At 39.4% G+C, this 15,610-nt stretch overlaps 1 protein-coding gene across 1 annotated transcript; it reads left to right on the top strand.

Annotated features, from left to right (window-relative positions):
- The first annotated feature begins 4,720 nt into the window (after window positions 1–4,720).
- On the top strand, window positions 4,721–7,408 carry CCDC71L (coiled-coil domain containing 71 like). The gene has a single exon (XM_055590241.1). It carries the CDS (start codon window positions 5,013–5,015, stop codon window positions 5,712–5,714), a length of 702 nt encoding a protein of 233 aa, XP_055446216.1. The 5' UTR covers window positions 4,721–5,012; the 3' UTR covers window positions 5,715–7,408.
- Window positions 7,409–15,610: the final 8,202 nt, after the last annotated feature.

Below are 15,610 nucleotides of genomic sequence, written 5' to 3'. Positions count from 1 at the left end.
TTATTTCTTCACTGCAACTCTTTACTTTTTCATTTGTTTCAAGTGTGTTCATAACTGCTTGTTAAAATGTCTTTATAATGGCCATTTTAAAATATTTGCTACAAAATACTGACTTCTTTCTCATCTTAGTGTTGACATTTATTGATGATCCCTTTTTATTCAAGTTGAGATCTTCTTGGTTCTCAGCATTAGATAACTTTCAGTTCCAACCTAGACATTTGGCTATTATGTTATGAGACTCTGGATATTATTTAAACCATCTGTTTTTAGCAGGTTTCCTTTGACATTTTTACAGAAAGGAAAGGAAGGGATGCTGTCTCACTATTGCCAAGTACAAGTCCAAGTTTCCCACTCTGCCTCACTGTTACTTGGTGGGGGTGGGAATGCTAGCTGGTTACTAGACCTCTACTGGGAGGAATACGAGTGTCTTATTGGTCCCCACATGGTCTCCACTGACGTTTTAGAAGAGAATAGCTTCTCTATTGCCCAGAAGGGATGACATTGATGATTCTCTACTTGACCTTCTCTGACACTACTCCAGAAAGAGTGGTAGAGAGCCTGCTTATAGCCTGGAAAGGGTAGAAGCCATAGTTGTTTTTGTTTTTTGGTGCTATTTTGCTGCAGTAGACTGATAATTTTGTAAAAGTTTCTGTCTTGGTAGGCTATGCCTTTCTTGGGCATAAAGTTAGAGAGAACATGATCTGGTCGGCACTTTTATATCTGTTAGTGTTTCTTGGTTGTGGACTTCTCCAGCACCCAGTCTGAGGTGTGTGCAGAAAAGAGAAAATGTTCTTTGGGTTCTGAAACCCTTAGCCTGGCTTTCTCCTCTCCATTCTTCAGTCTTCTTATGTTCCTTTTATATATAATGTCCAGGGTTTTAAACTGAAAGTAGCAGGAGGAATAGGGAAAGTACATGCATTTTATTTTCTTGGAAGTGGAAGTCCTGGCTTCTCAGTTTGTATGTGTATTTTGTGTATTTTAAATTAAACAGTTTGACTTCCCTGTAGCAAATTGTAAAGAATCTGCCTGCAATGCAGACCAGGGTTTGATCCCTGGGTTGGGAAGATCCTCTGGAGAAAGGAATGGCAACCCACTCCAGTATTCTTGCCTTTAATCTGTCCATGGGATTCTCCCATGGACAGAGGAGCCTGGCAGGCTACATACAGTCCATGGGGTCACAGCAAGTTGGACACGACTGAGCGACTAACACACACACACACACACACACACAGGAGCATATCAGAGGTTTGCGGTAACTTTTATAGAAAAATCTACATTACTTCATAATTATTTTAATGAAAAGACTGAAATTGATGAATCATGTTCTATGCAATTTCATTTGGACTACAAATTAATGCTATCTCCTTGGATTAAATACCAGAGTTGTTAGAAACAACTTTGGATTAACAGTTAGAGACCTAGGTTCTAGTTCCAAGTATTCCACCATTCAGCTATGTAAACTTTGGCAGCTCTCTTGGCATCTCAATATTCTCATCTGAATTAAGAGTGTTGGACCCATTAGATGATCCCTAAATTTCCTTCTTGCTGTAACATTTTTCTTTTCCCCTCATCTATCTATTACTTAAAAAAATCTACAGACTCCCTCTGTAATGTAGGATTTGAAATATGTAGGCTAAACCAAACAAAATCCTCATAATTAGATAAGACAAATAATGATAACTATTATTTATCAGATGCCTACTGTGATCCAGACACTCTTGTACAAGTTTTACTCATGTTTGCTCCTTCAATCCTCAAAATAATCTATTGAAGCAGAGATTACACCCATTTTATAAATGAAGAAATAGGCTCAGAAAGATTTTTTAAAATATCTAAGGATATTATGTTATAAAGATCTGTTTGATTCCAAGTCTATTTGATTCCAGAGTGGATGCTCCCAACCATTTACAGATACTTTTTAATTTTTTGGCCACTTTGTAAGAAGCAAATTATTTTATAGAAGTGGAATCTTATAGCACAAGTTCTGGATAGCAAAGAGATATATGTTATTTTTAATTTCTCTAATCACTTCATTCTTTTTGGTTTCATTTTTTAACTACATAAATTATAAACTACATTTTAAACTGCATAAATTCAGAAAATATACACATATAGCTAATTTTTTGTTCTGTGTGTTCTTGTTATTCACCAATATCAGATATAGGATGGATGCATCATTCTCCTTGAGAGGTAAAGGAATAAACTCAGCATTTTGAACAGTGTTTCTTCAAGAACAAGATTTTAATTTGCAATAAAATTAAATAAATTTAATTGTAACTTTCCAAAAGCTTGTAGTGTCTTAGGAGAGTCTCGGGAACTAAAAGAAAAAATTATGTGTAAATTTTACTCACTTCTGGAGAATGGATAAGTACCATTTGTAGGACTATTTAAGTTAATAAAAAGGTGGAGGCAGGAAGAAATGTAAAAATGAGAAACAGAGAAATCAAACAATGCCAAATTTAAAATTATACAATAATTTAAGCATTTGACATGTTAATTCCAAAAAATATTTCATAAAGATATTGTTTGGTTTAAGTAAATTAAATGAGTATGTATTATAAAATGAACTTTGAATGCTCTGCAATTTGTTGAGACCTATGTTTCCTTAGTATGAGAATAGTCTTATAAGATTTATCCTTTCAATCAAAATCAATTCTCTAAGTTTGTATAGATGTCTGGTATATTTATGTAGCAAACGACCCTAAGCCTTTCCACACTTGAGAACCCTAAGTACTTAAAACAGGATTAACATGAAAGGGAAGGAATATCAAGACAAAAAGCTAGGAGTACATAAATCCTTATTTTTCTTTCACTATGAAGTCCCTTTACCATTCTGCTGGCTTACTCTATGAGATTTTCTATGTCTGTCTTGCAGGGGCATTCCATTGGAAGTTACACAAATTTCACATTAGTATGTATTCCCAAAATTACCAACAGAACTAACTGTGATGTAAAGAGTTGTAATATCATTTCTTTATAAGGACTTAGGAAGCTGATAATTGGCTCCATAATCTTGTTCTGAGATCAGGATATGCTTTTCTAGGAAACTGATTTTCTCTTCAGAAAGTTACCATGATTTAGGTAGGTTGAGAACTGGTCCTCTGGTAGGAAGCTTGATTTTTGCATAAACCCAGTGCATGGACAGGATGCTGTGGTACAGAGAAGCAACTTTCAAAATATTTTTATTTTTTATTGAAGTTAAAATCTGGTTCTAAGAAAATATAATCTGTAAGTCCAGTATACTGGACAGGTTAAAAACTGCTCAATTCTGGGAGGAGCCAGAAGTGGAATCAGGTGAACAGCTCTGTTCCTTGGTTACTCCACTCATAAAGCATTTTCTATTGAATCTCTTTGAGTCTGAGCAGTACAATTTGTAAAATCTCTAGTGAAATATAAAGATCACTAAGATTAGGAATCCAAAGACCTAAACTATAGTCCTAGTCCTACAATCAAGAAGCCTCATTACCTAACCTTTGTGGATCCAAATTTCCTCATCCATGAAATAAGGAGATTGAACTAGGTGTCTTTTAGCTCAAATATTCGAAGGAACCAATAGCAGCTATGTGTGAATCACAAAACTCTGCTCTATCAGTTTTCTACTGCAAAATAAAGTGCTCTCTCAGGGGCAAAATTTGCACGTCTACCTCACAGTTCTATGTTTTAGGAGTGCTTTTTTTTTTTTTACCTTAAAACTTTAATGGAGTTAAGAGAAACCTGAAATGTAAAATGTGAAATTGTCCTGTTAGCAATTTGAATATATGTTTCTCACATCATTATGTTTCTCATTGGTTCACTCAATAGAAATAGAGTGCCCACTGTCTGACAGGTGCTAAGTATTGAGGATAGAAAAGATGACAGAAGACTGTGCATTACTCTATAAACATTCAATCCCCTCCTCTCAAATACAAAAGGTGATGGGGTCTTAACAACCTGTTCTTTTCAATAGAAACCTTTTGATTGTGAAACTGCATCCTTTCTCTGCGCTAGAGATGGTACTGCAAAGGGACATACTAAAACTAAATGAAAGGTGAAGTGCACTCATTTAAAACCAACTGTATATTTAAAAATTGTATTTTCTGTAAGGAGAATGGCTTTGTTGTAATTGATCTTTGATCAACTTGAGCAAAGTTCTATGGGTATAACAGGCTTTACTCTCCTGATAAGCAGAGCATCTCTTAAATGTGAAGATGGTTCCATTGTCTAGAAGGAGACTATGCCACTGACAGCGTCCGTATTATCTGAATGATTCTGGATTACTAGCGTTGCTTGACATGGATTGGGGTCAAAGTGGGTAAGAGTTGGATGAAGATGCAAGAGAGGCCTCTGAAGGTTCAGAAGAGAATTGTGGAAGGCCCATTCCCTCTAGACTTACACCCAATTTCCCCTTTTGTGACACAAACTACAGCCTTTGGGTAGGTCTCCCTTTGTTATTCAGACTGGTAGACCTCCCAGCTCAATCCATAAATGCACATCCACTCATTCCGAGAGTAGAGTGACTCCCCCCCAAATGGAGCTGATGTCCACTCTAGACAAGGGACCCTCCTCATATACCTACCCAACTGTTGACTCGTGTCCAAGAGCCACCATCACCCACCCCAGCACCATCTTCCAGGAACTGGCCTCTCCCCCATTAGTCCCCGCCCTCTTCTGAGAGCACCCAATGGGTGGAGTCGGGGCTGCAGTAGGAGGGGCCAAAGGCGGGCACATTTAAAGAAAGGCAGAGGGCGAAAGGAGGCAAGAGAGGAGAAGAAAGAGAAACCAGGGGGGCGAGGCGCCGTCCAATGACAAAGCCCAGGGGTGGGCGCCGGCCGCCATCTTGTACCGGGCGGCAGGATCTTCACCCGCGTCCTCCGCCCTCGGAGGGGGAGGGGCAGCGGCGGCGGAGGCGAGAAAAGTAGCAAGAGACGCGCCGGGCGGGAGGTGCCAGCAGCGGCCGCCGCCGCGGAGCCAAACACGGGCGGGGACGGCGGCGGCGGGACCCGGCGAGCGCGGGCGGCCCCGAGCGGCCTCCGATGCGGCGCAGCGTGAAGAGGCGGCGGCGCCGGCCCCCGGCGGCCCCGGCCGCGGCCGCCCGGGGCGGCGGCTTTAGGCTGGGAGGAGGGGCCGGTCTGGAGGCGCGGGAGGAGAAGGTGGTGTACTCGCGGTCGCAACTGTCGCTGGCCGACAGCACCAAGGCACTGGGCGACGCCTTCAAGCTGTTCATGCCCCGCAGCACGGAGTTCATGAGCTCGGACGCGGAGCTCTGGAGCTTCCTCTGCAGCCTCAAGCACCAGTTCTCCCCGCACATCCTGCGCAGCAAGGACGTCTACGGCTACTCCTCTTGCCGGGCACTCGTCCCCGAGCCCCCAGGGGGCCCCGCCGCCCGCGGCCCGACGCGCAGGCCGGCCCCGAGCGCGGCGGCCAGGAGGAGGCGCCGCGGAGCCCGGGCGCCAGCCGCCCGCCGGAGGAAGCTGCCGCCGCCCCCGCCGCCGGTCCCTGAGGAGAGCTGCCCCGTCAAGCCTGCGGCCCCGGAACCCTGCTTCGGGGGCCGCACCCTGGAGGAGATCTGGAGGGCGGCCACCCCGACGCTGACCACCTTCCCCACCATCCGCGTCGGCAGCGACGTGTGGGGAGAGCGCAGCCTGGCGGCGGCACGGCGTAAAGCGCGCCAAATCCTGCGAGTGAACCTGGAACCCGTGGTGAGGCTCCGCCGCTTCCCGGTGCCCCGGGCATGACGCGCGGACCGCGTCACCCTCCCAGCCGGGGACGGAGCTCCCGCCCGGGGGGATGGACAAGTGTCAGTCGAGTGTTTACAGATCCGGCCAGGACCCTGTCCCCTTACGCACTTTATGGGCGAAGAAGCCACCGGATGGTGTTCCCGGGCCCACGCACCGCCGTCTGGAACTCCGGGGCAGGTGCGCCCTCCACCCCCTCCCAGTGCCGGGCAGCAGAGGAGACCGCGGGACCCGCGGGGGAGGGCCGTTTGCTTCCCTACCCCGGACTGAGACGTCTCTAGAACTGAAGGGGCAGATCCGTTTTCTCCCTTTGGACTCTACCTCACTGGTCTGGAAGTCCTCCGAAGAAGTCGTTATTTTTTCCAAAGGAATTTGGTTTCGTGTAATAAAGCCAGAATCTACTTGCTTTTCACCCCGCTCTTCTATCCCGGCCTCCTTCCCACCCCCTACCCCCATTTTTTTCTTTTCAACTGCCACCCCTCTTTCTGGACGAAAGATCGAACCTGTCTGGACGATAGATCGAACCTGTTTTGTGCTGTTGTTGCACCCGTTTGTGCTCAGGGTATTCTGAATCCCACTCGTTTTCGAATTTTAACCGGATTCCAAAGCTTTGACCAAGGATATTTTTCAAACTTATGACTTAATGTTAAGAGTGCAAGGATTTGTATGATTTGAATGCCATGGGCTCAGTGATTACAAACAAAGAGATGCAAAGTACAACTATTTCAACATTTTTGAGGTGTTTCTAAAGATTTTATATTGAGATTTAATGTTTATATTTACTGAGCTCCTAAAGAAAATGGTAGAAACTCATATAAAGTTCTGTTTAGGAAAAGTTGATTTGTTAAATTCTTTTTGATTAAATAAAAATTAAAGTACGTTGAAACCACATGGCTTGTGATAAAGAAAAAAATGAGTTACAAAGAACTGGTGTTGGTTAAAGAGATGGATGGAATCCTATTGGAAATGGTTTGGCCTCTTTGTACTGGTCTAACATACAAAGGAGTTCAAAGGTAACCTATTTTAAATTGGGAGCCACGTAGGAGAAATGAATGTGTGTAAACCTGGTGATTAAAATGGTAAACAGAATACCCATTAGAGTTCTCAGAACTATTAGCTCTTTAGAGGGTGGGGGCATTTCTTGGTATCAAATAACTTGTTGAAATTACTCTGGGCAAAATAGATCTTTCTCTACTTTGTGTTGAATAGCAGAAAGTGCCCCGACTAATACCCATCACCTTTATAGACATCGTGACATTTGTCTTTTTTCCTCCACGAGTATCCTTTTTTACCTTAATTCCATTCATAATTATGTTTGCAGTTACCTGTCTTTGTTGACAGCTGAAGACCACAGGAATCCAACGGGCGATTCACACTGAGTACTGACCCTTCTTATACACTTCTCTAATAGCGTTTATACCATATGGCCCAGAGTGGAATTCTTGATTATCCAAGTGCCTTTGGTCATTGGTGGCAGCAAGACTTAATGGTGTTTAGTCAGTGGTGCCACAGCCAGATTTTATTGCAATATCTAAAGGGTCAAGTGGTTTTTGTACCACAGTTTTTCAAATTTAAGTAGTCTGCCATGAAACTACTTACACTGGCTGGAACTTAACATAGGAAGTCCTCAATATTAAGATTTCTCTCTGCTTGGCAGCTTCTTAGGAGAATAGTAAGAGTTGCAATTCGACTCTTGTGTTCTTAGATTTCAAATGGCATAGCTTTCTGAATTGAATTTTTCAAGTTTAATAGTACATAAGTAGGAGTTTTGTGACTTTAATTTCAGTGTTCTTGTTTTGTAAAAAAGAAAATTATATATATATATATTATATATACATGACTTGATGCCAGTTTCCCAGTATGCCTCATATTCTTTTATTCACTACTCAATAATAATGCTTTGTAACAAACACTGTCACATGAGTAAATAAAAATGAATCATTACTTAGATGATGGAGAATGTTACATTTGATCTCTGTGATAGGAAACTTATATATATTCTTTTGGTTATTAGCTTCCATTGGCAGTTGTATTGCAGATACATAAGGTTTTCTCCCTTCTCTCACTCCCAAATTGTTCATTTTTTTTTTAGTTAACTAGCCCCTAAAAAAAAAAAAAAAAAAAAAAAAAAAAACAACTATGTATTGGTACCACTTACTTTTGTATATAGTTTTATAATAATTAAAGAATAAATTCAATGGCCATATTAGAATGTAATTTCAGCATACAGCTTATCCAGATAGTTTCCCAGAGGTTTTGAAATTAAACTTAGCTGGGAGGATAACTGCTCAGCACAAAATGGAAACAACCATTGACATCATCCATTTTATTTTAACTGAGATTCTTAACATTTTTCCCTCATGCCTTGTTACTTTAGTGCACTTGAACTAGCATAAATGCTTCTTTGAATTATCTGGGCTGTCTGATTTCAGTTTGGATCTGATTGCCCATCTTGAATTCAATATGTTATTTATCTGGTCTGCTTAAAAATCATACCATTTCTAGTTTGTGAAATAGGTGTCAAAAAGTCTTTATTTTTGCCAAGTGTTCTTTAGCAAAGCCTATGTTACAACTCCTAAAATGTGAAGAAGCAACTAATATAGTTGGCTAGTATATTAATAGGAAAGTGAAAGTATTTTGTGGTTACATTGGGCAGAATGTGAAAAGAAACTTGGCAAGGTGGCCTTTATGGTGAGGCATCCATTTTCTGTCCTCTAAGTCTGTAGTTTAGCTTGTATATAGTTTTTTAAAAGAAATCTCATGACTTGATTCATTCTCTTATAAGATTATCTTATATGGCACAAGTAGAGGGAGAAGCTAGGAGGAAGTTGATCACCTCGCTATGCTTTTATTTCATTTTTAACTCTTGAGTGCCTAAATGTGGTGACTGTCACCTCAGCTAACCTTTGAATCTTCCTGATGTCATTTTTATCCTCCCTGTCAACCAACAACTTAATTTTCCTTCCTGAAACCAGTAATGTCATGATTGTTAAGGGCAAGCTCTGTTGTTGATAGTGCAAAGTGTCGTTGTTGTGGTGTGTATTTATTTTGTCAAAGTTTGAGTACCCTGTTGGACTTGTATAACTAAGCTGGTGGCTGACACCTATTGATTTGCTCCATGCAAATGATAGTACTATAAAATTCTTCAATAAAGAAACATTAAAATTATTTGAAAAAAAAAACCTGAGCAATTCTGAACTCAAAGCCTTTTGTTGTTTTAAGGGTTGCCACAGCATTCTTTAAATTGGTGGTTTTTAGTGGACTTATATACATAATATTTACTTTATTGGTGTGTTTCAAATATTTTTTGATAGCCTGTTATGTCTTAAGTACTTTAGAAGACAATTGTTTGTTAATGGAACTAAATTGTTTCCTTGGACAGTTTGATGTGCATATGATTAAGATTTACAATCTGGTTGTACTCTGCTTTTTAACTTATTAATTGTAAATAAATTTTAGAGAATATACAGTGACTGATTTTCTAATGATGTTGAAAGTTTTTGAAATGGGATTTTATGTTTTTATGTGAGTTGGAAAGCATCTTGGGATCAACTTTGACTTTTTTTGATGAACTTGAGACTCCTACCAGTCTTGAGATCTGTGTTTTGTACTGTCTTGAGGCTCTTTTTGATATCACCGCTTAGATGATCTAGTGAATCTCCAGAATGGTATTTCATGGCCACTCTTGTCATTACCAAAATTTGCCAGCAAAAAAAAAAAAAGACTTTAAAGATGCATCAAAATTCAGTTTTGAACCCTGGCCCCAAATCCTCCTGTGGTGGTGATAAAAAGTCTAAATAAAGCTCACTTTGTTCATGGTAGGAAAGAATGTCCAAGTGTCTCCTTGTGAGTAGCAGCAGTAAATGCTGTTCCACAGAATGAGTAAAGCCAGAATTTTCATTAGTCTAGAAGGTAGGAGTAGAGTATTTCCAAGGGCAGGATTCATAGTACTACTGTGTGGCCTGAAGTTCCTGTTAATAATTAGAAGCAGCACAGTGTAGTAAACTGAATCCCAGTGCCTGGAGTGGAATTATGGTTTCACTACTCATAATTAGAACTTGAGATAAGTTGTGTCAACTATCCATGCTTTAGCTTCCTCAAGTATATGTGGTTAGTTTAAAAAAAGGGGGATATTAGTGGTGGACACATAGGAAATTCTTAATAAATACTATTAATTGGAGATACCTGCGCTGAGAATATAAATGCTGAGAGTGATTGATCCCCTGGGAATTTAGCACCCCAAGAATAGAGTGTGGTCTGGGAAAGCTAAAAGATGGATTGAGATGGTGATTTGTGGGTGAATTAAATTGAAGACAGAAGAATCTTGAAATATCTTTAGCCTGCTGACAAACTATAAAGCAAGAGTTTGGATTAAGTTGACTTATTGGCTTGACCAAAAAATTGGTTCAGGATTTTTTCTGTAAGATGTGGAAAACCCTGAACGAGCTTTTTGGCCAACCCAATACAAAAGAGATTTTACTGTTGGAGTTTTCTTAGGCTCTCTTAAAATTTGGGGGGTCTTCTTTAATCATCATCATATCTTTGAAAGATAATTCAGATGCACTGTAACATGTTTTAAACTATCTGAGAATTTATAAAAGTAATAGATTAACGTTGTTGATCTTAGAACTTGCCAGATTTCCGCTCTAAGTTTTCTCTTGGCATAAGTTCAGGAAGTGTTGCTTAAGAACCATGTTACTTTGCATGTACAGAATTAAATTACAATAAACTCCTGTGAAGTTTATAGTTTGGTTGTTCAAGGAAACAAATGAGTATGATATATTTGAACAGCAAAAAATTATTACTGAAAGTAAAAAAAAATCTTCATGTTTGAAACATTGACTCACTCATTTGCAGACTTGGGGTCTACAGCCTGTAGTTTAGTTATAATTTTTTTTCTTGTTGTTGTTTAGTCACTAAGTCCAGTCTGCGACCCCATGGACTGTAGCCCACCAGGCTCCTATGTTCAAGGGGTTTCCCAGGCAAGAATACTGGACTGGGTTGCCATTTCCTTGTCCCAGGAATCGTCCCAACCCAGGGATCAAACCCAGGTCTCTTGCACTGTGGGCGGATTCTTTACTGACTGAGCCACAAGGGTAGACATAATTCCTCATAGCACAAAGAATAACAGAGCATATTTTAACTTGGTGAGAAAGCTAAGGCTTCAGTATCTCAAGCTGACGCAAAGAACTGTGTTAGGTGGAAGTTACCTAGTAGTAAGAAGCTCAAAACAGAGCCTGATTGCTGATTTGATATAAGAGCAATGACTTCTCACCGTCCATACTCACTTATCTTGGTAAATGTCATGCTAAACCATGATCTGAAACATGATAAACATATCCATAAATCAACTGTAAGGTAATGATAATAACAACAGCAAACACTATGGCTGACCCAGCAAATTTGAATAAATATTTTGTTGGACTCAAAAGTGGACTTCTGCTTCTGAAAGTATTCACAGAAATGTTACACTGAGATTCTTACAAAAAGTAACACACATACATACATCTGGCAGGATTTTTAAAATACATATTATTTGCTTAAATGTTTAGTGGCAAGAATTAGAAAAAAAGAGTGTGGCTTAGGGTTCAAAACTCTCAAATTAAAATAAATTATTGAAGCATAATACACATACTAAAAAGTGGATGTATGAAAAGTATGAGCTCAGCTTGATACAGTTTCGTAAATTCAGTATACTCAGGGAACCAGCACTCAGATTGAAAAAACAAAATCTAGCCAGTACCCTCAAAGGATTCTCCTATGCCCCTTTTAATCACTCACCATCTCCCCTCCAAGAGAATCTTTATTTTGACTTCTTACAGCATAGACAACCTGTTTTGGGACTTTATATACATGGAATTATGTGTCCTATGCCTAGCTTCTTTCACTGAAAATTATTTGTGAGATTCCTTCATATTATTGCATGTAGTTCTTAATTATTTATTCTCATTGGTGTGTAGAATTACACTGTGAATATTCTACAAAGTTTTTACAACTCTTGATGGGCATTTAGGTGGATTTCAATTTAGGGCAATTATGAATAAAGCTTCAGTGCATGTAAGAGAACATGTCCTTTGGTGAATTTTTTTTTTTTTTTTCAATATTTGTCTTGGAGTGATGCTTCCCAGATGACTCAGTGGAAAAGAATATGCCTGCCTATACAGGAGATGCAGGAGACGCAGTTTCGATCCCTGGGTTGGGAAGATCCCCTGGAGGAGAAAATAGCAACCCACTCCAGTATTCTTGCCTGAGAAATCCCATGAACAGAAAGAAGAGCCTGGTGGGCTATAGTCCTTAGGGTTGCGAAGAGTTGGATACAACTTAGCGACTGAGTATACATGGGTGCCCTAGGAGTGAATTTGCTGGGTCACGTGCTGTGCAAATAATCAGCTTTGGTAGAGGCCTCCAATTTTCTAAAGTTGTTGTTCATCACTCAGTCATATCCAACTCTTTGGGACCCCATGGACTGCAGCACACCAGGCCTCCCTGTCCTTCACCATCTCCTGGAGCCTGCTCAAACTCATGTCCATTGAGTCGGTGATGCCATCCAAGCATCTCATTCTCTGTCATCCCCTTCTCCTCCTGCCTTCGATCTTTCCCAGCATCAGGGTCTTTTCAAATGAGTCAGCTCTTCACATCAGGTGGCCGAAGTATTCTGAAGTGGTTATACCAATTTATACAAACTTTCATAGTAGTATGTGAGTATCCTAGATACCTCACATCCTTGCCAACACTTGGTATCTTTAGTCTTTTTCATTGTAGCCATCCTGGTGGGTAAACACATGTTTTAAAAAATGAAAAACATTTTAATCCAAGTGATGTGTACATAGTTAAAAAAAAAAAACCTTAAAAAGTACATGAGGACTAACAATTATAAAGCCCCACCTTACCCACAAACACTCCTTTCCTAGACTTTTTTTTTTAAGTCAAGATTTTGTAGAATTGGCTATTTTTTTTAGGGCAGTTTTAGGTTTACAGGCAAATTCCATAGGAAGTACAGAATTTTGTGCCACTCTCAGTTTCTATAGTTATTAATATCTTGCATTAATAGGAATATATTTATTATAATTGATGGAGGACCCATTTTTTTAATTAAAATTTTTCTTCTAGTTTTATTGAGATGTAATTGACCTACAGCACTGTATAAGTTTAGGGGGTTTCTCTGATAGCTCAATTGATAAAGAATCCACCTGCAAGGCAGTAGACCCCAGTTCAATTCCTGGGTTGGGAAGATCTGCTGGAGAAAGGATAGGCTACCCACTCCAGTATTCTTGGGCTTCCCTTGTGGCTCAGCTGGTAAAGAATCTGCCTGCAATGCAGGAGACCTGGTTTTGATCCCTGGGTTGGGAAGATCCTCTGGAGAAGGGAAAGGCTACCCATTCCAGTGTTCTGGCCTGGAGAATTCCATGAACTGAGTCTATGGGGTCGCAAAGAGTCGGAAATGACTGGGTGACTTTCACACTGTACAAGTTTAAGGTGTACAGCAGAATTATTTGACTTACATACATCATGAAATGATTATCACAGTAAGCTTAGTGAACTTCATAAGTTTATGCATCATCTTATAGAGAAACAAAATTAAAAGAATAGAAAAAACTATTTTTCCTTGTGATGATAACTCTTAGAATTTATTCTCTCAATAACTTTGATATCTAATATACAGCAGTGTTAATTATACTTATCACAGTGTACATTACATCCAGAGTAACTTATAATTAGAAGTTTGTGGCTTTTGACTGCCTTTATCCAATTCTGGCTTCCCCCAGCCTACCTCCTGTAACCACAAACCTGATCTTTTTTTTCTATCAGTTTGTTTATTTTCACAATATAGTTGACCCATACAATGTTAGTTCCTATTACACAACAGTGATTTATATTTCTATATAAATATTTATATATTTATATAATATAAAATATATAAATTTATATATTTATATAAATAAAATATATAAATACTTCTATACATTTCAAAATGATTACCATGATAAATCTAATAACCATCTTTCACCATATAAACAGACTCTATTTGCCACACTGTACACTTCATACCTGTGACTTACTTGTTTTACAACTGGAAACTTGTATATCTTAATCTTCCTTACCTTTTTCTCTCCTTCCCTCACCTCCCACCCTCTGGCAGCCACTTGATCTCTGTGTCTGTAAATCTCTTTCTGCTTTGTTATGTTGATTTATTTGTTTTACTTTTTAGATTTCAAAGATAAGAAAAATTGTTTTTGTCTTCCTTTTTAACTCACTTCACTTAACATAATATCCTCTAGGGTATGTTGTCACAAAAGGAAAGATTATTTTTTATAGCTGACTAATATTCGATCATATATACACCATAACCTACTTTATGTGATCATCTATTGATGGACACTTAGGCTACTGCCATATCTTGACTATTGTAAATAATGCAACAATGAACATAGGGATGCATATACCTTTTCTAGATAGTGTTTTTGCTTTCTTTGGATTAATACTCAAGAGTAGAATTGCTGGATCATGTAGTAATTCTGGTTTTAATTTTTTGAGGAGTATCTATATTGTTTTCCATAGCAGCTGCACCATTGTATTGCCAGTAACAGTACACCAGTATTCCTTTTTCTCCTTATCATCACCAACACTTGTTCTTTTTTATCTTTTTTGATAATAGTCATTCTGACAATTGTAAGGTGATAGCTCATTGTGGTTTTGGTTTACTTTTCTTTGATGATGTGTCATATTGAGCATCATTTCATGTGCCTGTTGGTCATCTGTGTGTTTTTGGAAAAATTTGTTGTTTCTCTGCCTATTTTTAATTATTTTTTAATGTTGAGTTGCCTGAACTCTTTATATATTTGGTATGTTGATTCCTCATTATATATAGTTTGCAAATATCTTCTCCCATTCAGTAAGAAGCCTTCTCCTTTTGTTGATAGAGCATGGCATCTGGTCCCATCACTTCATGGTAAATAGATGGGGAAACAGTGGAAACAGTGGTTGACAATTTTTCTGGGCTCCAAAATCACTGTAAATGGTGATTGCAGCCATGAAACTGAAAGACACTTACTCCTTGGAAAGAAAGTTATGACCAACCTAGACAGCATATTGAAAAGCAGAGACGTTACTTTGTCAACAAAGGTCCATCTAGTCAAGGCTATGGTTTTTCCAGTGGTCATGTATGGATGTGAGAGTTGGATATAAGGAAAGCTGAGCACTGAAGAATTGATGCTTTTGAACTGTGGTGTTGGAGAAGACTCTTGAGAGTCCCTTGGACTGCAAGGAGATCCAACCAGTCCATCCTAAAGGAAATCAGTCCTGAATATTCATTGGAAGAACTGATGTTGAAGCTGAAACTCCAATACTTTGGCCACCTGATGCGAAGAACTGACTCATTTGAAAAGACACTGATGCTGGGAAAGATTGGGGGCAGGAGAAGGGGATGACATAGGATGAGATGGTTGGATGGCATCACCGACTCAATGGACATGGGTTTGGGTGAACTCCAGGAGTTGGTGGTGGACAGGGAGGCCTGGTGTGCTGTGGTTCATGGGGTCATGAACAGTCAGACATGACTGAGCGACTGAACTGAACTGACTGATTCACTGTGCAAAATCTTTTTAGTTTGATGTAGTCCCATTTGTTATTTTGCTTTTGTTGCCCTTGCCTTAGGAGACATATTCAAAAAATATTACTAAGACTGATGTCAAAGAGCATACTACCTGTGTTTTCTTCCATAAATTTTATGGCTTCAGGACTTGCATTTAAGTCTTTAAACCATTTGAATTAATTTTTGTATGTGGTGTGAGAAATGGCCTAGTTTGACTCGTTTTCATGTAAAGGTCTAGTTTTTCCAACAGCATTTGTTAAAGAAACTGCCTTTACCTCATTGTATTTTTTTGCCTTTGTTATAG

This window comes from Bubalus kerabau, chromosome 8 (assembly GCF_029407905.1).
Source record: "Bubalus kerabau isolate K-KA32 ecotype Philippines breed swamp buffalo chromosome 8, PCC_UOA_SB_1v2, whole genome shotgun sequence".
In the NCBI taxonomy this organism is placed as follows: domain Eukaryota; kingdom Metazoa; phylum Chordata; class Mammalia; order Artiodactyla; family Bovidae; genus Bubalus; species Bubalus kerabau.
The sequence above is the reverse complement of the archived record's forward strand: the minus strand, read 5'-3'. Positions and strand labels throughout refer to the sequence as shown.

Excerpts from the sequence above, each read along its gene's own strand:
- CCDC71L (XM_055590241.1), top strand. The coding sequence starts at position 5,013 with ATGCGGCGCAGCGTGAAGAGGCGGCGGCGCCGGCCCCCGGCGGCCCCG.